This window comes from Hoplias malabaricus, chromosome Y (assembly GCF_029633855.1).
Source record: "Hoplias malabaricus isolate fHopMal1 chromosome Y, fHopMal1.hap1, whole genome shotgun sequence".
Taxonomy (NCBI): Eukaryota; Metazoa; Chordata; class Actinopteri; order Characiformes; family Erythrinidae; genus Hoplias; species Hoplias malabaricus.
The window spans coordinates 22911745-22934244 of NC_089820.1; the positions used below are offsets into that span (position 1 = coordinate 22911745).

The window sequence follows — 22500 nt, forward strand, 5'->3', positions numbered from 1 at the left end:
ACACACTCTATCAGATTCCTCTCTCTTTCTCACTCCCTCTCTCTCCCTCTCTCTCCCTCTCTCTCTCTCTTCTCTCTCTCTCTCTCTTCTCTCTCTCACTTCTCTCTCTCCCTCTATCCCTCCCTCTCTCTCTCTCGCCCTCTCCCTCTCTCCCCCCTTCTCTCTCTCCCTCTCTCTCGCTCTCTCTCTCTCTCTCTCTCTCTCATCTCTCTCTCCTCTCTCTCCCTCTCTCTCCTCTCTCTCTCCCTCATCCTCTCCCCTCTCCCTCTCTCCTCCTCCCTCTCTCTCTACTCTCTCTCTCTCTCTCTCTCCCTTCCTCTCACTCTCTCTCCCTCTCTCTCTCTCCCTCTCTCTCTCCCTCTCTCTCTCTCTCACTCTCTCTCTCTCTCTCTCCCCCCTATCTCTCCTCTCTCTCTCTCTCTCCCTCCCTCCCTCCCTCCCTCCCTCTCTTCTCTCTCCCTCTCTCTCTCTCTCTCTCTCTCTCTCTCTCTCTCTCTCTCTCTCTCTCTCTCTCTCTCTCTCTCTCTCTCTCTCTCTCTCTCTCCCCCTCTGCCTGTCTTTCTCTCTAGAATGTCACGTATCTTGTCGGTCGTGTGTGGGGCCAGACTCTTCGGACTGTGTGCGGTGTGTGAAGCCAGAGGAAGTTCTGCAGCCCCAGCACAAACAGTCCTCTCATGGATTGTGTGTGTCCTCCTGTCTGCAGCAGCATTACCTCAACACAGAACTCATCTGCAGAGGCAAGTTCACGTGCAACACAACGCTGCCACCTTTACCGACATCTTGATCCTATATTCATTTCCAATTTTAGATAACAGCACAATACTCAACAATCTAATCTCCAGATACATACACACTACAGGTGATCGTACAGGTGCCGTTTAACACTCCTCAGTCTTGTGTTATTCATTGCTTGGAACAGAGGTGGATTCAGGAAGTTGTACGTCACTGTACTTATTGACTATTTCAAGTCTTTACAGTTTGAATCATAAATATTTCCATGGAATATTGAACTTCTCACCGTGTTACACTTGAAACATTAGACGTTGATGGCTGATAGTGATGATTCCTGTTTAGCCATATTAGAATTTTTTTGGGGAAATGGCAATATTCATCTCCCTGAATAAGCAGGATTCATTCATTCATTATCTGTAAGTGCTTATCCAGTTCAGGGTCACGGTGGGTCCTTCACAGGGCAACACACACACACATTCACTCACACACTCACACCTACGGACAATTTTGAGTCGCCAATCCACCTACCAACGTGTGATTTTTGGACTGTGGGAGGAAACCGGAGCACCCGGAGGAAACCCACGCAGACACAGGGAGAACACACCAACTTCTCACAGACAGTCACCCGGAGGAAACCCACGCAGACACAGGGAGAACACACCAACCCCTCACAGACAGTCACCCGGAGCGGGAATTGAACCCACAACCTCCAGGACCCTGGAGCTGTGTGACTGCGACACTAACCTGCTGTGACACCGTGACTACGCCCTGAATAAGCAGGATGTTTTTTAAATTGAATAATGGCATACAATAAAGAGAACTATTTCTAACATTTCCAAAAGTTGCACATAAATGGTTTGGGAGAATCCAGTAAAATAATGTATCTCTTTGTTTTATGTGCCTCACACACCTGTCTGCACATTCAGTTAATCACAGATCTGCCTGAGCCTCAGCTCTTTTTAAATTTGAATTTGAGATCAATGCAGAAGCCTCGATGTGAGAAAAGTAATTAAGTTTTGATTAGTATCTCTGTCTGAAGGGAGGTGATTACTCCAAGCAGTGAGGTGTTAAATCTCTGTAAGTCGCCTCCTTATGGAGGTAAAATCCCAGCTAATTTAACGAAGAGCCTAAGCCCTTTATTAGATATGCAATTTAGCTTCTGTACTAGAGATGAATCTGTCTTTTAGACGGTCACAAACTTCTAAATTAAGTACTGGCCTAAATTAGGTTTTGGGATAATTAAATTAGCTTTTCAAAAATGTTATACGTTGTGATCAGTTTAGTGATAGGGATTAGGGTCAGGCACTTGTATATTTTTATGTAACACCAGAGATCCTTTAAAACCTTTGATCTTTTCTGTGAGGAGATGGTGTTATATACGGAGGTGTGTGTCTGCTCTAATCACCTCAACTCAAAGCAGCCTGAGAAATGCCAGGGCAGTTAAAACAAAAAGATTTTTAGTATCTGGCCCAAAATGTATTATCTGTGGTGTAGTGCTGGGCGATATGAGCACAAATCTATATCACGATTAATTGTGCATTTTACCACGATTACGATTAATGATCGATTATTTTATTTTTGTATTTTTGACCCCCTCCCAGTTCAGTGACGAGGCTTGTGCTGTAAATATGCTCCAGTGTTAAAGCTGGGATATTTTTTCTAATGTTGCCCGGAGCTTGTTCTGAGCACTGTTTATATTTGGTGTTTGATTGTGCTTTGGTCACTATTCAGTGTCGTCTTAATTATTGTCATAACACAGCACGCCCACACCACATGCTGTGTTTTTCATGGGTACGAGCTGCTCGAGTCGCTCGGTCGGCCTCAGCGTTTATTGTCAGGGACTCGTGGAGGGCGGACTGACGGTGGCGGACGCATAGCTAAAACACAGATAAACTTTATTTACAAAAAGGAATCACGAAACAGAGACTGAGACTAGGGCAATAACCAAAACGAGGGAAAGCAGAAACAGACAGACTTGAGACTCTATGAGGACAGAGAAACAAAACAATGACAGAGGAAACGAAGCGAGGCACGGACGAGACAAAACGAGGAACAGACAAACTGAAGTGAGCGATACGACTATGACATTTAGAAATGAAACAACTGGATACGACACAACCAAGGTGAAATGTCCGACAAGAGGAAGTGAGAAAAGGGGACTTAAATACACACACAAACGAGACACACCTGAAACAGATAGAGGAATACAGACAAGGAGGCGGGACATGGGTGGAGACAAGGACAACAACAAACAGAGCCATGTGCTAAGAGAGCACATGGCGGGGAAAACAGACCCGTCAGGAGGAGGGCGTGACATTTATGTTCTCCATGTTGCAGATAGGGGCTGAATCACGTGACTTCAGCATGGTAGTGTGGTATTAAAGGGACAGTACATGTGTACGTAAAAAAAAATGTAATAATTAATATAGACAAGATTTTGGCGATTAATATTCTGAATGTCGATTTCGATTCATTCTTGATTAATTTCCCAGCCCTACTCAGGTGTCACATTGCTTCAAGTGTTTTGTTTGTGCAATTTTCTTTGAAGATCAGTAATGCCCACCACTAGTGAGTCAGCGTACACTAATGGAGACAAAGAGCCGGACAAGTGCTTCAAGTGCAAGCTGATTTTTCAGTAGATGATTCAGCTCAGATTACACTCAGATATCTTTCCTGCTGGAGCAAAATAATAATATGTCCAAAGGAATAGCTTATATATAGGAATAACAGCAAATGTAAAAACATTTTAATTTTAAGATTTGTGGGGCCCTTTCTATATCGGTATCCCTGTTTTGAAATTTTTATATTGTAAATGGCTTTATTTATTTATTTTCATTCATTCATTATCTGTAAGCACTTATCCAATTCAGGGTCGCGGTGGGCGAAGGGCGCAAGGAGGGAATACACCCTGGAGGGGGCGCCAGTCCTTCACAGGGCAACACACACACACACACACATTCACACCTACGGACACTTTTGAGTCGCAGACACAGGAAGAACACACCACACTCCTCACAGACAGTCACCCGGAGGAAACCCACGCAGACACAGGGAGAACACACCACACTCCTCACAGACAGTCACCCGGAGGAAACCCACACAGACACAGGGAGAACACACCACACTCCTCACAGACAGTCACCCGGAGCGGGAATCGAACACACAACCTCCCCTGGAGCTGTGTGACTGCGACACTACCTGGTGCGCCTCCGTGCTCCCCTTATTTATTTATTTCTATATTTATTTATTTATTTATTTATCACTCACAATGTGGATATTCATCTATATGATGATATACAATATATAACATCCACATCATATACAAACTAAAAAGAATAAAAAAATATTTTTAAACAGTGAAAAACTTTCAATTGTTTTCAAAATTTCTGAATTAGAGTTCAAAAAATGATAATAAAAAATGTGGACTCCTAACAACCATGCAAGGGATCTTCTCTCCTTATTGTGAAATATTGCAGTAGGTTTTTAGGTGTTAACACGTGTGCTCTATCTCCTCTGGCAGCAACTTAAGAATTTTATAAATTGCAAAACATGTTATTTGTGTCTGTTTAGCCACTGTAAGTGTTCAAACCTTTCCTGGCTGAGAAATTGACTTAAATAATAGCTTCAATTTTTTATGGCCATGTTGACAGAATTGTCCACTGTTGGTCTGTGCACACCGTGACACATTTACTGTCCTGCAGCAGTGTCCAGACGTTGTACTTTTATTAGAGCATTAGAGCAGAAAGAGCTTGATTTATGAAAGGATCGCATAGGACATCGTGTCTTTTCACGACTAAAACCATTAGAGGAAACAGCTCCATCTGCATTCCCCTCCTACATTATGATAAATTGCTTTCTTCTTTACAGACACACACTCCCTTAGACGCACAGGGTCTGGTATTTATACACACTCACTGTAAAGTGACTATAACTAAGAAGAAAGCAAGCGCCAAGACAAATATTAAACTGAGACTGAGAGGGATCCCTGTGCTGAAAGACACGAGGAAGTTTCCCTGATTCTTTTTATTCTTTTGTTGAGTGACTGATTCACATGTTGTTAGTGGTGTTGTACATTTACAGTGAGTTCTATTCCCCTTCAGATGTTTATGGAGACTGTGAGTTCATTGTAAAGAAACTATGGAAATGAAACTTTGAGGCAAGATGACTCCAAACATGCGATGGTCGTGCAGATTACCAGGATATCCACAAATAGATCCACGCTGATGGATTTAGCCAACACGTTCGACGTCAAGGCTTCGTCACCGTCCAGTGCACGTGGCCGAGTGTAATATTGTCAGTTGTGGAAATTCAGCTTTGGAGCGTTTGACTTTTATCAATGGCTTCACTGTCTGCATCCAGGGGGATGAGGATCTGTCCGTCTGACATCAATAGTGTCCATTGTGTTCTGCTTTGCATGCTCAGACAAATGTTGAGCTTCCTCAAGGCTACTGTCTGTGCTGTGTGTGTATGTGTGTGTGTGTGTGTGTGTGTGTGTGTGTGTGTGTGTGTGTGTGTTGACAGATCAGATAACAGCCAAAGGAAATTCCAACGTGTAAATCCCTCTCCTCTTCCAGCTCAACAACCTGTCCGAGGACCTTTGTGTGTGTGTGTGTGTGTGTGTGTGTGTGTGTGTGTGTGTGTGTGTCACATATCTGACTGAGTAGTTAACCCTTGGAGTTCTCGATTTCATAGAATAGGACACGTTAAAACAGCTAATTAACATAACCATGAGCAATATATTTATTATTTATCATTATTAAACACCTGCTGTGGAGTAAAATTAATCAGCACGAGGAGCTTTGTGTGTGCTGCTGTGTTGTCTATCTTTATATTTAATGAATCCAATTCTGCCTTTACTGCTGGAGGCCAGTAAACACCAGAAGATCCCTTAGATACTTTCATTCATTCATTATCTGTAACCGCAGTGGGTACAGATTGTACCTGAAATAATTGGGCGAGAATACACCCTGGAGGGGGCGCCAGTCCTTCACACACACACATACCTACAGACACATTTGAGTCGCCAATCCAGCTATCAACGTGTGTTTTTGGACTGTGGGAGGAAACCGGAGCACCCAGAGGAAACCCACGCAGACACAGGGAAAACACACCACACTCCTCACAGACAGTCACCCGGAGGAAACCCACGCAGACACAGAGAGAACACACCACACTCCTCACAGACAATCACCCGGAGGAAACCCACACAGACACAGGGAGAACACACCACACTCCTCACAGACAGTCACCCGGAAGAAACCCATGCAGACACAGGGAGAACACACCACACTCCTCAAAGACAGTCACCCGGAGGAAACCCACGCAGACACAGGGAGAACACACCAAACTTTTCACAGACAGTCACCCGGAGTGGGAATCGAACCCACAACCTTCACCACCGTGCCGCCCCCCTTAGATACTGTTTTTTGTTTTTGATGTGGTACATTTTAATTTTTTTTTTTTACAATTTTTTAATTTTTCTCCAATATAATGCTTTTTGTAAACAGCTGGCTTGACTAACCAGCTTATGGTAACAGCTGTTTAAATGGCTGAATGTGAAAGAATGTTTATCTTTCTTTGTTAGTCTGTTCTGTGGAGGTTTTACAAGCTGTGCATATTAATATCCATCAATCCATCCATCCATTATCTGTAACCGCTTATCCAATTTAGGGTCGCGGGGGGTCCAGAGCCTACCTGGAATCATTGGGCGCAAGGCGGGAATACACCCTGGAGGGGACGCCAGTCCTTCACAGGGCAACACAGACACACACACATTCACTCACACACTTTCGAGTCGCCAATCCGCCTGAGAACACACCAACTCCTCACAGACAGTCACCCGGAGCGGGAATCGAACCCACAACCTCCAGGCCCCTGGAGCTGTGTGACTGCGACACTACCTGCTGCGCCACCGTGCCGCCCACGCATATTAATAGGTGCATGTAATTTTGCTGATTATAAGAGCCTTCTACAAACTTTCGCACACTGAATATATTTATTAAAAGCGGTATAAATCTGTGATATCACAACTGCTTTTATGCTATTGATGATGATCTCCTCCTGCGTCTGTTTAGAATCCTTTACAAATTGCACATAAAGTGAGCGAAACTGTTCAGTTTCTAAATTTTTCTCACTTTGGATCGCTAAGCTATTGCATGTCCTAATAAATCTGTTTAGGGCGATATGAAAGCCCTGGGCCTGCCACTGTGAATCAGTGCCAACTGACTGATATACCTCTTTCATTTCAGTCCTGGCTCCCTTTCAAATCATATTTCACCGGCCCAAATGTCATTGAAAAGTACAGGGATCAATAGGTGAAGCCCAACGGAGCTATTCATCAGACGTGTGAATAGTGTTAGAGATGACTTTACCTGCTCCCCTGCTGGCTGAATGCAGAGAGTACAGATCGACAGTGCTCTGTGTTTAATATGCCTGCTGTTCTTCTTCAGGGGATAAACTCAATTACAGCTATAGATAGCTGCTCTCTGCTGCCTGACTGTGTGAGTTGCCAGATTGGGAATATAAACAAAAAAAAAAAAATGAGGGATTCGGCCTGATGGAGGATACAGAGGCGTGTGTGTGTGTGTCTGTGTGAGTGTGCAGGTGGGAACTACTTTGTTTTTCTTGTTCGTTACTGGCTAAACGTTTCTGTGATAACTGATAAACTATTACCACATTAACGTAAAGAATATTTTGTTGTGAGCCATGTTCATCCACACATTCGCTTTCACAGATCTATGTAGTATATACTATTAGTCCCCACCTCTATCCACACCCATCCCCTCCACCACTGACCTGTGGATTGAAAGCCCCACCCACACGTTGAGGGGATTGGTTCCTTACGTTTATGATGTAAGAAACACTGACTGTCTGAACCTTCCCGTTTGAAGCCGTCTTTGGAAAACTTGAGTTTCAAGCGGAAATGCTCAATCCATGGCACTGACTGCTGTTTTCCCTCTTGATGTATTTCTGAAAAAAATAAATAACACCACACCGACATTTAAAATTTTTGTTTTCTTTTGTTTATTGCAACATTTAAAGCAAACCAGAAGTATAAATAAACCTGTTTGATCTTGACAGTCAGTGTCTCTAGTCGTATGACACATCAGATTCAGTCATAACTTCATTTTTAAATCAAGTTATTAGTGCTTTTGAACATCGTTATAATACTTTCCAGTTCTATCACCATGCACCACATCAATAATAATACTCCAATTCCCACCTGGGGCGGCACGGTGGCGCAGCAGGTCAGTGTCACAGTCACAAAGCTCCAGGGACCTGGAGGTTGTGGGTTCGATTCCCGCTCCGGGTGACTGTCTGTGAGGAGTGTGGTGTGTTCTCCCTGTGTCTGCGTGGGTTTCCTCCGGGTGACTGTCTGTGAGGAGTGTGGTGTATTCTCCCTGTGTCTGCGTGGGTTTCCTCCGGGTGACTTTCTGTGAGGAGTGTGGTGTGTTTTCCCTGTGTCTGCGTGGGTTTCCTCCGGGTGACTGTCTGTGAGGAGTGTGGTGTGTTCTCCCTGTGTCTGCGTGGGTTTCCTCCGGGTGACTGTCTGTGAGGAGTGTGGTGTGTTCTCCCTGTGTCTGCGTGGGTTTCCTCCGGGTGACTTTCTGTGAGGAGTGTGGTGTGTTTTCCCTGTGTCTGCGTGGGTTTCCTCCGGGTGACTGTCTGTGAGGAGTGTGGTGTGTTCTCCCTGTGTCTGCGTGGGTTTCCTCCGGGTGACTGTCTGTGAGGAGTGTGGTGTGTTCTCCCTGTGTCTGTGTGGGTTTCCTCCGGGTGCTCCGGTTTCCTCCTACAGTCCAAAAACACACGTTGGTAGGTGGATTGGCAACTCAGAAGTGTCCGTAGGTGTGAGTGTGTGGTGAATGTGTGAGTGTGTGTGTTGCCCTGTGAAGGACTGGCGCCCCCTCCAGGGTTTATTCCTGCCTTGCGCCCAATGATTCCAGGTAGGCTCTGGACCCACTGCGACCCTGAACTGGATAAGCGCTTACAGATAATAAAGGAAAGAATGAATTCCCATCTGTTATTCAGCCATGATGCAGAGCTGGCTCACGGATCCTCTCTGAGACCATGTTTGACCCAGAGCTACTAGATACCTGTTTATCCAACATTTTTTTCCTGCAGTTTGTCCCCCATCGTTGTCTTTTCTGATAAAGCTATAAATTGAATTTTGGAAAAGTTATGTGACCATTTGATTGCATTCATCCAGAACTTTACAGAGGTTGAGGCACATGTTGAATGATTAGTTTTGGATCCGAAACACTACTACAACTCATATACGTTGAGCGGTGTTACCTCAGTGTAGAGAACACAGCTCCAAATCCCGATGCCTGGGGCTTTATTTCCTTCTAGCTGAAGCTTTTGTTGACAATTCCTTTAACCCAAAATGCAGTATTTATGTGAGAAGAGAGCCAGAGAACTTCTGTTTGGTTACGGAGATGAAGGCTGAAATTGGCTTGTGTGTTTATCTTCTTGTCAAACACTTGGTGTTTAATTGTCTAACAGTGGAGAAGTGTCTGAGACTCCTGCCAGACAGAGCTCCCTCCATTCACTCTTTCAGCTTTCTGACTGACAGCACAGTTAAAGAGCAGTGCAGCTGGCTTGTGCGGGTGTGTGGGTGTGTGTGTGTGTGTGTGTGTGTGTGTGTGTGTGTGCCAGACAGAATGCTTCATCCCTTACAATCTGTCAGTCTCTTTTCTTAAAAGAGCCAGGAATAGTCTTTGAGCTCTCCTCGTGTTTCAAAGGAGTGTGACACTGTTGTAAACTTTAGTTTAGGCTTGTTTACTGCTACTGGACATGGTATGAATTTTATAATAATAAAGATCCACTGAATAATTGCTTATCTTCAACTCTTGGAATGAAACAGTAACGTGTAACATATAAACACTGTTACATATTTAAATTAACCAGTTCATATGAACCATCTGTTGTAAATTCACCATAAAAACAGTGTATATATTAATGAATTTAAACTCTTTTATCTGTCCCTTTTAGAGTGCCACGCCTCATGTGCACATTGTACTGCAGGAGACGCCCACAGCTGCACTTCCTGTCTCCAACCCAGTGTCCTCCACCTCGGACAATGTATTGACCGCTGTCCTAATGGTTATCATGTCCAGGATCAAACCTGCCAAGGTGAGAATGCCTCATAACGTGTCCTTACAAACAGGTTTGTGAAAGTTAAACTCTCCCCTGTATTTTCCAGAGTTATGGGATAATGTAGTGCTAAGTTAGAAATGGAAATGTAGGCGAAGGAATTGTGAGGCTTAAAGGCATTGTTTGTGCCAGTGGAGCCCTGGAGGTTGTAGATAGGATTCAGCAGAACGTGAGAGACGGGAGTGCTAAAGCTTTATATCTTTTATTCTGTAGTTCTCAACGCAGTCTTGATTTGCTAATGTAAAGCACATTTAAGAGTCTGTTCAGTTCAGCACTGCAGGTGTTTTAAGATGAGCTCCAACCCGGAGAGCAATTCAACGTACTTAGAGTTATACGTACGCAGTATAATTCCCTGTTGGACTCAACGTGTTTGGCGGCAGTCTCCATGCTAAACATCCTTAACGTCTGGCTCATTTGCGCGGGCTAATTGAACATGCTAACCTCATCACCGCTGCTCGACCCAAGACGATCCTGCAGCCGTCTGATGTCTTATGATCTGAATTAGTCATCCGGCACCTGACATCAGTCCACGTCACAAACAGAAGGGTTCTGCAAAATCCAGATAAAGCAAACAGAAAGAAGCTTATATATTATAATAGGATTCAGATGTTGTGCGAAATGCAGTGAAGGATCAATGATATATTATAAGCATATCAATTTCTATATGGTTCACTCAATACACATTATATGTCCAAGAGTTCCCACTGGAACTAGCCTTTTTAAGAGTTTATATATAGGTTTGCATCATTTTTCATGATGATTCGCTTTGGAAACAAGGGTTCATAATTCTAAATTATTCTAAATTTCATTCTAAAACCATTATTCTACATTTTGAAGACAAAGTTACATAAATTACACTGCAATGCTGTGATTGTCGAGTTGAAACCACATGAAATGTATGTAGTTCCCTTTCTTCTGGCCTTCATTTTTGTAACACTGGCCCATTAGAAGTGTTTAGCTGTCTGTTCACCCTAAATGTCTGTTGAGTGTTTGATTTCTGTTTTTAGCCTGCCACCCGTCCTGTAAGGAATGTTCTGGACCCTCTCAGGCCGACTGCACGGTCTGTCCTCCTCATGCAAGTCTCCACAACGGCTACTGCCGAACCAGCTGCCCTGAGGGCCAGTATCTCAACTCTGTGGGCTACTGTAATGGTCAGTACAACTGTCAAATGCATGTCTTTTCAAATACCATCTCACCTGTTTTAAATAGCCCTTAGTGCCCACATTTGGCATTGGACATTGGGACTTTCTAGTGCATGCTTTTCCATGGAGATCTGCATGAACATCTGAATATCTGTTGTCAGCCCTCTACTGTAAATAAGAATTGGTTCTTAATTGAGCGCCTCGTTAAATTAAAGGTTAAATAGAACTTTCAATTCAATGATTATATTAGGTATGTGCAAATATTTAAATTAACAGTATTTAGTAGACATTCAAAGTGGCTGACAAAATTACAATGTCATTTTGTTGAATACATTCATTCATTCATTCATTATCTGTAACCCTTATCCAGTTCAGGGTCGTGGTGGGTCCAGAGCCTATCTGGAATCATTGGGTGCAAGGCGCGAATACACCCTGGAGGGGGCGCCAGTCCTTCACAGGGCAACACACACACATTCACTCACACACTCACACCTACGGACACTTTTGAGTTGCCAATCCACCTACCAACGTGTGTTTTTGGACTGTGGGAGGAAACCGGAACACCCGGAGGAAACCCACGCAGACACAGGGAGAACACACCACACTCCTCACAGACAGTCGCCCGGAGGAAACCCACGCAGACACAGAGAGAACACACCAACTACTCACAGACAGTCAGACAGTTTTCTACATTTGAGCTAAAAATGTAAAACATGTAAAGGGTGAATTAAAATCTTAAAAGCATTAGAATAAGCACTAGACAGAAAATCACACCAGAAGGCTTCTTTTGGCCTTGAACATTCCCAAACCTATACTTTAACATACAGCACTCTGCAGTCATTTTATTTTAGGTTTATTTTTTTATATTGTATACATACACTTAATTTTACTTATTTGAAATTTGCTTCCCTTTGGCTCTGTGCACTGACCCAACCCCAACCCCCACCCCATACTGTTGCCAAAACAAGGTTAATATACATCATTAAGCTTCAGGCTATGGAGCTGATATAGGTTTACAGGCCACTCTTAGCCTCCTAGATTTGTTCTCAACAAAAGAAATTTGGGGTGTTTTGGGAAATAGTGACCTTTTTCCTTTAATCACACTGAAGAAAACAAAAGGAAAGAAATGTGAGAGCACAGTTTTGTTTTGTTTTTTGGAGCAGTGCTTTAATTCTCACATTGGTGTTTCATTATTTTTGTGTTGTGGTGTTTATCAGTTAACCTGCTGATACGGTGGAGTTGACACCTATTGACAGAGCACATAAGGGTTTGTTTTGTCTCGTGATACAGGTCTTATCATGCACAGACGTGTGTAAAGTGTTGTTGTGGAATGCCTCGACAGACACGCAGGTAAATTGCGATAGACCATCAGATAGAAAATGGAGCATGAAAGCCTACAGGTCTGAACGTATACCAAAAATCAGCAACAACACAGAGCTGCTCTGAGAAATTCCTGAGTGATATGACGCTATGGAATCGGAACTTACAACAATGTAAGGGGACTAGAAGCTATATGATATGTATTTAAACCTATAATTTATATATCAGTAGATTTGGTTGAATAGTGCTTTAAACAAAAATTGGTTTACTTCCCGTTTGTCACAGTTCCTGTACGCATTAGAAATGATTGTTTTAAATAATGTGTATACTGTGGCTCTGGAGCTACGCAGAATTTATTCTGGATAATACTTCATTATTATTAGACTGTGCATTGTCAGTATTTACATTCATGTTATTTGTCAGTCTCCTTTATCGAGATTAACTTACAATCTGAGTGATCTCACAATCAGGAGCCTACACGGAATCACTTGGCGCAAGGCAGGAACACACCCTGGAGGGGGCACCAGTCCTTGGCAAGGAGAAACACACTCACACATTCACTCACTCACACCTACGGACACATTTGAGTAGCCAGTCCACCTACCGGCGTGTGTTTTTAAATGATCTTGACTTTTAAAAGCATGTACTTATCATCAAAAAAGGCCTGTAATATATCGATACGATGCTGTTTTTTCTTTTAAAAGCGTAATCAGCAATTACATCTAAGCTCCTCAGAAGAGCTCTATATCCTCTGGAGCCAGTGAGACTGGGGAGGAGGAGTCTGATGCAGACAAATTCATCAGGATTTGATTACACCACAGAAGAAGAGAGGGAGGAAAAAAGAAAATGGAGGCTGTTTAGAGGGTGGTGTCCTCTCATTGGCCCTGAGCCGTTAATAAAATATAAAGAGCCTGGAGGGCTTTCTCTGGGTAGAACATTTCGTCCGTCCCATGTAATCACGTGTTTCTGTCTCCTCATCATACTCAGAGATCCACTCTTACACAAGCTACTTCTCCAAAGGCCACAGGAGCTACACACACACTCAGACATATCTCCCATATGGGAGAAGTACTCCAGCTTCAGGTCACAGCCCTCAGCATATTCTCTCCGTTTGTCTTTGTTGGAGGATAAACCCTGCAAAAATGATTATGGATTATGATAATTAATAATAAATGATTACACGCATATAGCGCTTTTCACAAACCCAAAGACACTTTACAATTGAGAAGGGTATTAAAAATAAATGTCCCTGAATGAGCCTCTTCATGCTTCATTTAGAGGGTCTTTCACCTGGGACACAATGTCTTATGCAGGAATACACACTGGAGGGGACGCCAGTCCTTCACAGGGCAACACAGACACATTCACTCACTCATTCACACCTACGGACACATTCACTCACACCTACGGACACTTTTGAGTCGCCAATTCACCTACCAACGTGTATTTGGACTGTGGGAGGAAACCGGAGCACCCGGAGGAAACCCACGCAGACACGGAAAGAACACACCACACTCCTCACAGACAGTCACCCGGAGGAAACCCACACAGACACAGGGAGAACACAGCACACTCCTCACAGACAGTCACCCGGAGGAAACACACACAGACACAGGGAAAACACACCACACTCCTCACAAACAGTCACCCGGAGGAAACCCACGCAGACACAGGGAGAACACACCACACTCCTCACAGACTGTCACCCGGAGTGGGAATCGAACCCACAACCTCCAGGCCCCTGGAGTTGTGTGACTGCGACACTAACCTGCTGCGCCACTGTGCTGCCCTCCCCTTACAGTTGCAGAGTGTAATTCACTTTTACAGCACTCTGCTAAAATCAAGGGATAAGTACATAGTACAGTTTCTGCAGTGTTGATCCGAGTAACAACCTATTATGGGTCTGTGGAATATCACAATGATTCTGAAGCAGTGATTCTAAGCTAAAATCACTACCTAGTGTTCCTTTAAATGGCAGAGTGAGTTTGACACTGAACACACTCACACTCTCTAGCATTTAAGGTGATCTTAACACTAAGATACTTTTGGGAGACTGGGCTCAGTTTTGTTCCACGATGCAGCTATTTCTCAAATTAAGACCCTTCAACAGGACATCATTCAGTGAAGTATAGGAGAATCCCAGTCATCCTCTGCCACATTCTTGGCTTTAAGACTCATCTCCGGGCCTCTATGGGTCTCTATAGAAGAGCAGAGAGACGTGTTTGGGTTACTGTAATTCACACCCACTCACACTATCACTGCAGATCCACAAAGCTTCCTCTCTCTGGATCAGATAAAGAATAGAGCTCGGATCAGAAGATGAAAACACTCTTTTGTTCACTTAGCACCTTTAGGTTGAAAAGAGGCTTTTATATAACGCATGGTGCTATCATTTCAGACTTGTGTTCTCAGCCCGTTCCTGTCTGTATGCAACTCTTTCATTCAGCTTCCATTCATCACAGTTCAAAGCAATTGGCACCATTCTTGCTCAGATAAATGGAAAGCTAGCACTGTTGGCAATATTTATTACACTTTCTCTCTCTCTCTCTCTCTCTCTCTCTCTCTCTCTGTCTCTCTCTTTCTCTTTCTCTCTCTGTCTCTCTCTCTCTTTCTCTCTCTGTCTCTCTGTCTCTGTCTCTCTCTCTCTCTTTTCTTTCTCTCTCTCTCTCTCTCTCTCTCTGACTTTCTCTCGCTCTCTCTCTATCCCTCTCCCTCTCTCTCTCTATCTATCTAACTCCCCTTTTTCTATTTTCTTGTCTATTTCTCACACTGTCTCATTTCTTGCCTTGACTCTCCCTCTCGTACTGATTTTCTCTCTCTCGTGCACTTTCTCTCTCGCTCTCTTTTGCTGAGTTGAGTTCAATTATTCACTTCGTTTCAGAGCGCTTCAGTGGTATGACAAATTGTACTAAATCGCCAAAGCTTGACTAACAATGTTTGAGTGTATTAAAGAATAATTGGACACGATTTCAGCGGAAAATTAAATACGGAGGTCTCTACTAAAAAATAAAAAAAGAAGAAAAGAAAGTCTTGTTGTTGTTGTTGTTGCAATGGTGAGATTAAAAAAGAAAGAATGAAGAAAGACTGAATAGCCGTTGTCATGTTGTGTGTAGGTGTTTATTCTTAATCTGTCGTGCATCATTTATCCTGCCTCGTGTGATTTATCGCCGATACTCCTCTCCTGAGGGGCTCTGAATCTCGTTACAGTTGTGTGGTGGGATGAGTCTTGTCCAAGGACTCTTATTGGCATTGTTACACTGGCAGGGACTTGAACATTAGCCTTCAGTGTATTGCTTACTATGCTACAAACACACATGTGATATCAGATGCACCCACAGCTGTTTCACATGTAACTCCATAAGAATAATGAAAGTACACATATAACATAATGCACATATACAAAAAAATGCATTGTATATAAATAATAATACTCTCTCTCTCTCTCTTTCTCTCTTTGTCTTTCTCTCCCTCTCTCTCTTTTTTCTCTGCCTCTCTTTTTCTCTCTCTTTCTCTCTTTCTCTCTTTGTCTTTCCATCTTTGTCTTTCTCTCCCTCTCTCTTTCTCTCTCTGTCTCTCTCACTCTTTCTCTCTCTCTCTTTCTCTCTCTCTCTCTCTCTCTCTCTCTCGCTCTCTTTCTCTCTCACGCTCTCTTTCTCTCTCTTCTCTCTCTGTCTCTCTCTTCTCTCACTCTTTCTCTCTCTGTCTCTCTCTTCTCTCTCTCTCACTCTTTCTCTCTGTCTCTCTCTTCCTCCCGCTCTCTCTCTCTCTGTCTCTCTCTCTTCTCTTCTCTCTCTCTCTCTCTCTCTCTCTCTCTCTCTCTCTCTCTCTCTCTCTCTCTCTCAGAGTGTCAACATGGTTGTCAGAGGTGTACAGCAGATCTGCAGCTCGGCTCAGGGACGGTGTGTGTGTGGTGTAAAGGATCTAGGATGTTACTCTTGGGAGACCACTGTGTAGAGCACTGCCCCCCTGGACACTACAAATACCACGGAGCCTGCAAGAGTGAGTCTATAACTAAACGGTTACACTGTTATATCCCAATTGCAACTTGCAAGAACTGCAGGTTTTATTATAACCTTTTATAGCCTACATCATCAACAATGTTGTGAAGCATGGCTGGTGAAGTGTACATGGATGTGTTGGACCAATCAGAAGCAGACTACCTCGTAAAAGTAATACTTGAATTAAATGCAAAAATGTGTATCAATAAATAAGCAATTTAAATTGTAATGTTTATCTGAAAAATTATAAATTTAATAAAATCGTTCAGCCGTAATATAAATCCATAAAAGCAGTGTACACATTTCCATACAGCATCAGTGGAATTACAGCCATCGTTTGCAATAACCTTGGCACTGTCTCTGCATCACATTTGCTTTTATTGTCCTCTCTACGTTTATTTTTTGGTCTCCATTTCGACCCTGTCTACCCACACAACTTGTAATATAGCGCACAGCTCTATTAGAGGAGGCTCTGGTTTCATACCCTGGAAGCAATTATCCCTGGATCTCTGTGCATTAGCCTGACTCTGAGTGTATGAAGAGGATGCTATATTTATTTTTATTAGCCAGTGTGATGTAGTGCCTCGCCTTAATGCTGGATCTGTATGCTGATGCCGTATGAAATATTATGATGGGCTTTTATAGTGCGGCTGTCAGACTCGAAAGAGTATGTGTGTGTACTACTGAAGTTTAGAGCAGACTGTGTGAATATAAAACTTTGTGTTGTGCCGAACTGTGACAAATCTTAAGGCTTGGGCTTGCTTTTGTATTCTTTATTAATTTGTTTCAATGAATTACAATGTAAAGCTGATCTTGATCTTGGTTTAAATCCATTCCGTGAGTATTCCTTTTTGAACAGCATTGAATTACAACTGAATTACAATCTAAGCCTCAGAAAAATGATCCATCTTCATGCCTACGTTTCCCAGAATGCCACAGTTCCTGCACAGACTGCAACGGTGAAGGGCCTCAGGCTTGTACTTCTTGTTTGACCCCCGCTGTGCTCTCTCCATCTGGCATGTGCGCCGCTCGGTGCCCCCTCGGATTCTACCCTGATGAAAACCGTGTGTGCAAGCGTGAGTACTCCAGTGCAGTAATGTAATAAACCATTTAGAGTATTCAGTTCTGTTTGGGTACATGGGATGGTCCTCCCTCCTCTCCATCAGTTAGTGTTCTCCTCCAATTGTATTGAGCTCAGTGTTGTAGTTTGAATTGTCAATTTAACAAGAACAAAACATGGAAGAAGGTTTAATTGAGAAAATGTTGGGTTTAATTGAGTGTAAATTGACAACAGACGGCAGTAAGTACACCTCTGAAGCAACAACAGACTTTTGGTAGATCATTGTGAGTATAACATCTGGAGTTGGCAATTTGATTTTAATTGGGAGCATCGTGAATGCAGAACACACAGGACATGTGTTACAGTACCCCCAGGAACATGTTTGATTGGGAAGTATTTCATTCTACAGCAAGCTATCAACTCCAAACATGCTGCTGAGAAGGTGCAAGTGCACTTTTCAAACAAAGAAGGTGCTGGTTTTCTCAGAAGAGTGGACTACCCACCCCAAAATCAGACCTTAACCTCTTTGAATGTGTTTAGGATTATTGTGGACAGTGTGGAAGCTGTATGTTTTGACTGGGATTGCAATCCACAATTGTATGTGAAAGCAGGGCAGTTGACCGCCTGATATGCTTTTCTGTGTGTGTGTGTGTTTACAGAGTGTGATCGGCAGTGTCTGACTTGTGAGATGGCTGGAGTGTGTACATCCTGCAGAGACCCAGCGAAGGTGCTGCTGTTCGGCGAGTGTCAATACGAAAGCTGTGCTCAGCAGTACTACCTTAACACTACCACACGGACCTGCAGAGGTGAGCTCCCCAATGTTCTCTTCCACCTTAATGGTGAGATTTATCGTATCAAAGCATTCAAAGACATTTGGGGCTAGAATGAAAGAATATAGATGTTTGGTCATTTCTTAAGCTCCAGTCAAGTACAGTCTGCTGATTTTCAAACACACTTGATACACTTCATCGTGTGATTACCAGGTTTAGTGAGTGTGAGAGCAGTACAGGTCAAAACCTTTAAGACAAGTACTAGTATGAGTGAAGGCATCAAAGCTGGTGGAACTAGTGTTCTGCCACGAAGACCCACCACATCTTATAACAAGTTTCATTCATTATCTGTAAGCTCAGGGTCGTGGTGGGTCCAGAGCCTACCTGGAATCATGGGGCGCAAGGCGGGAATACACCCTGGAGGGGGCGTCCTTCACAGGGCGACACACACATTCAAACCTACGGACAATTTTTTTGAGTCGCCAATCCACCTAGCCGACGTGTGTTTTTGGACTGTGGGAGGAAATGGGTGCACCTGGAGGAAACCCACGTGGACACAGGGAGAACACACCACACTCCTCACAGTCACTCACCCGGAGGAAACACACACAGACACAGGGAGAACACACCACACTCCTCACAGACAGTTACCCGGAGGAAACTCACACAGACACAGGGAGAACACACCACACTCCTCACAAACAGTCACCCGGAAGGAAACCCACGCAGACACAGAGAGTACACACCACACTCCTCACAAACAGTCACCCGGAGGAAACCCACGCAGACACAGAGAGATCACACCACACTCCTCACAGACAGTCACCCGGAGGAAACCCACGCAGACACTGAGAGAACACACCACACTTCTCACAGACAGTCACCCGGAGGAAACCCACACAGACACAGGGAGAGCACACCACACTCCTCACAAACAGTCACCCGGAGGAAACCCACGCAGACAAAGAGAGAACACACCACACTCCTCACAGACAGTCACCCGGAGGAAACCCACGCAGACACAGAGAGAACACACCACACTCCTCACAGACAGTCACCTGGAGGAAACCCACACAGACACAGGGAGAACACACCACACTCCTCACAGACAGTCACCCGGAGGAAACCCACGCAGACACAGGGAGAACACACCACACTCCTCACAGACAGTCACCCGGAGGAAACCCACACAGACACAGAGAGAACACACCACACTTCTCACAGACAGTCACCCGGAGGAAACCCACACAGACACAGGGAGAACACACCACACTCCTCACAGACAGTCACCCGGAGGAAACCCACGCAGACAAAGAGAGAACACACCACACTCCTCACAGACAGTCACCTGGAGGAAACCCACATAGACTCAGAGAGAACACACCACACTCCTCACAGACAGTCACCCGGAGGAAACCCACATAGACTCAGAGAGAACACACCACACTCCTCACAGCCAGTCACCCGGAGCGGGACTCAAACCCACAACCTCCAGGTCCCTGGAGCGGTGTGACTGTGATGATACCTGCATTTCACATTGCCTTTGGCGAGTAGGATGGCCTCTGGGAGACCTAGAATTGTGTGATGCTGCTTTTTCTAACTGTAAATCTCACTTAATATGTAGGTTCGACCTTTGGATCTAAATGTAGGCTATTTAAGGTGAGAACAATCACCTAGAGTAGAGTACAGACTGTAGCTCTCTAGCCATGTGTGCATGTGTTTGGCTGAGTGTGCGGGAGAGAGTGTGTCTTATTAAACATAATCACTGTTTTTGCTTCAGAGGCATTTTTTCCTTCTCCTCTCATCAACTTTAGTTCCACTGTCGACCGATTTAATGAAACCCCCCTTCTCCGATCCTGACGTACACCACAACAGTCCATTAGACCCCAGCACTGTTGTCGTTTTTACTGCAAAGTAAACTGCGCATTAGGTGCCGTTTGATCGAGGAACGGCCGTGTGTCTGTAATGAGAGCGAACTCTTTCATTACTGGATTTTACAAATTCTTTTACAGGAAGTTATTGTTTGGGCTTCCAATCAAGGCCTTTTAAAGTCAGAGAGAGGGAGAGCAATTTAATGAGATTTACTTCTGTCTCCATTCAAAGTGCCCTGGCTCCAGAGCTAAGAGAGCCTCACTTATTAGGGTGGAAAAAATAGGAGCGTTGAAGATTAAGGGGAAGGGAAAAGAGGTTTTCTGTACTCAGAGATGGGAAGGGGGTGTGTGGGACAGAGATAGAGGGCACAACCATGACAAAGAGAGGGTTGAAGGAATACATATCTCTTCTTGCACTTCCACTTCCACATGGTTTTCTCTAGGGTTCAGACATATTGGGTCTGGGGTGAATGCTGAGAGAGTGCAGTTGCTTTAGTATAACACTCCTTTAAAGCTGTACGCTGTAATGCTGTGTTGGGGGAGGGGTAGTGAATTTGATTGGAGACTCATAGCCTGTAGCCCATAGTGACCTGTTGTTTTCTCACAAGGGAGATGCAAGGATGGAGCTGTTTATGTGATGGTGTGCTAGGTCACTGGTCCAGTTTAAATAAAGTTAAAGGGACAGGTAAATACAGGGATGGGTGTTGTGATCCTGTCTGAGCTGAGACCTGGGCTTTGAGTCCTTGTCATACATGTGGAGGGTAATAAACAGCTTTCCCACTGTGCTATGCCATCTGCTACAGAAAGTCTAGCATAAATTCTCTTTCTCTCTCTCTGTTTCTCGCTCTTTCTCTCGCTTTCTCTGTTTCTCTGTTTCTCTCTGTCTCTGTTTCTCTCTTTCTCTTGCTCTTTCTCCCACTCTTTCTTTCTCTCTCTCTCCTTTCTCTCTCTTTCTCTCTCTCTCTCTCTCTCTCTTCTTTCTCTCTCTTTCTCTCTCTCTCTCTGTCTCTGTTTCTCTCTTTCTCTCTCTCGCTTTCTCTCTCTCTGTTTCTCTTTCTCTTGCTCTTTCTCCCACTCTCTTTCTCTCTCTCCTTTCTCTCTTTCTCTCTCTCTCTTCTTTCTCTCTCTTTCTCTCTCTCTCTCTATCGCTCTTTCTTTCTTTCTTTCTCTCTCGCTCTTTCTCTCTGTCTGTTCTCTCTCTTTCTCTCTCTCGCTCTCTTTCTCTCTCGCTCTTTCACTCTCTCTTTTCTCCCTTGTTATCTAATTCTTTCATTTTCTCTCTCTATTTTCTCTCGCTCTTTCTCACTCTCTTCTTCCTCTTTCTCCACTTTCTCACTCTTTCTCACCCCCCCACCCCACTTCCCCCTGCCTCTCTGCTTCATTCTCTCTCTCTCTCTCTCTCTCTCTCTCTTTATCTCTTTATCTTTATAAATTCTGCATCACCAGATGGACTGCAGGAAGGATACCCTGTTTTCCTAATAAAGAGGCTGGAGAGTTTATACAGAAATGAAGGGCAATAGGTGTAATGAGAAAAAGGGAAAAAAAAAGAGAGACAGAGAGTGCACTGACCATGTTGTCTGCTAGTGTGTGGTCTCCTAGTGTTCGGGATTACATTGTTTACCCCTGCAGGAGGGTGAGAGAAGGTTGGCGAATGCTGTATTTGTTTTTATTATTATTGTTTTTGTTTGTCTGCTGATTTTTTCTTTTTCTTTTAATCCGTCCCGCCCAGGAGCTGAGGGTTTCGTCGTCTGGATAGCTGCAGAAGAGATTAGTGGTTTGGGGGGGGTGAAGTTGAGGCAAAGTAGAAGTCTTTTTTTTATAGTCTGAAAACTTCAAACAGCATGTTTGCAATGCTGCCCTCCACACAGTCCAATATTGCTGCGATTTTTTTTATACACATCAATAAAACGGCGCCTTCTGAGAAAAGAATGAAGATGGAAATCAATTCTGGAATCCATTCAGAGCCAAGGAAGCCAATCTGAGGAGTAGGACAAAAAAACTTTTAGATATTAATAGCACAGGAATAAAAATCCATTCCAAAGAACATACTGACGGTTTCTATAAAAGAGAAATAGAAATGGTGGAGGATGACGAATTGACCTTCACACAGCTGAGAAGCAGAGTGTGTCTGTGTCTCGCAGCGGAGAATGGGACGCTTTAATCTGAAAATAAATCTCACTTTCTACAGACAGCTTCAAAACATTGATTGTACATTTCATGTGTCTAATGGGGTTTCATCTGATTAATGTTTAATGTGTTACAGTAGGCCTCGCTAAACACTAGCACTTAAATAGGAAAAGGAAATAGACAAAAAAGAAGACAAACAGCTTTGCAGACTAAACAGATAAGCTGCTGGTGGTCTCAGAGAAATGAAATGGACGCCCCAGTGCCCACAGCTTGAAATTCAACCAACCTCTGAGACTGAGCTTTGCAAAGCCCTTTGGAAATCAGTCT

General features: G+C 43.8%; 1 protein-coding gene across 1 annotated transcript in view; it reads left to right on the forward strand.

Annotated features, from left to right (window-relative positions):
- LOC136678416 (extracellular matrix organizing protein FRAS1-like) overlaps positions 1 to 22500 on the forward strand; it is a 177861-nt gene that overhangs the window by 87385 nt on the left and 67976 nt on the right. Inside the window, 6 exon segments of the mRNA XM_066656471.1 lie at positions 570 to 737; positions 9724 to 9864; positions 10893 to 11036; positions 16191 to 16346; positions 17275 to 17421; positions 18065 to 18211. Coding sequence (XP_066512568.1) covers positions 570 to 737; positions 9724 to 9864; positions 10893 to 11036; positions 16191 to 16346; positions 17275 to 17421; positions 18065 to 18211 — 903 coding nt within the window.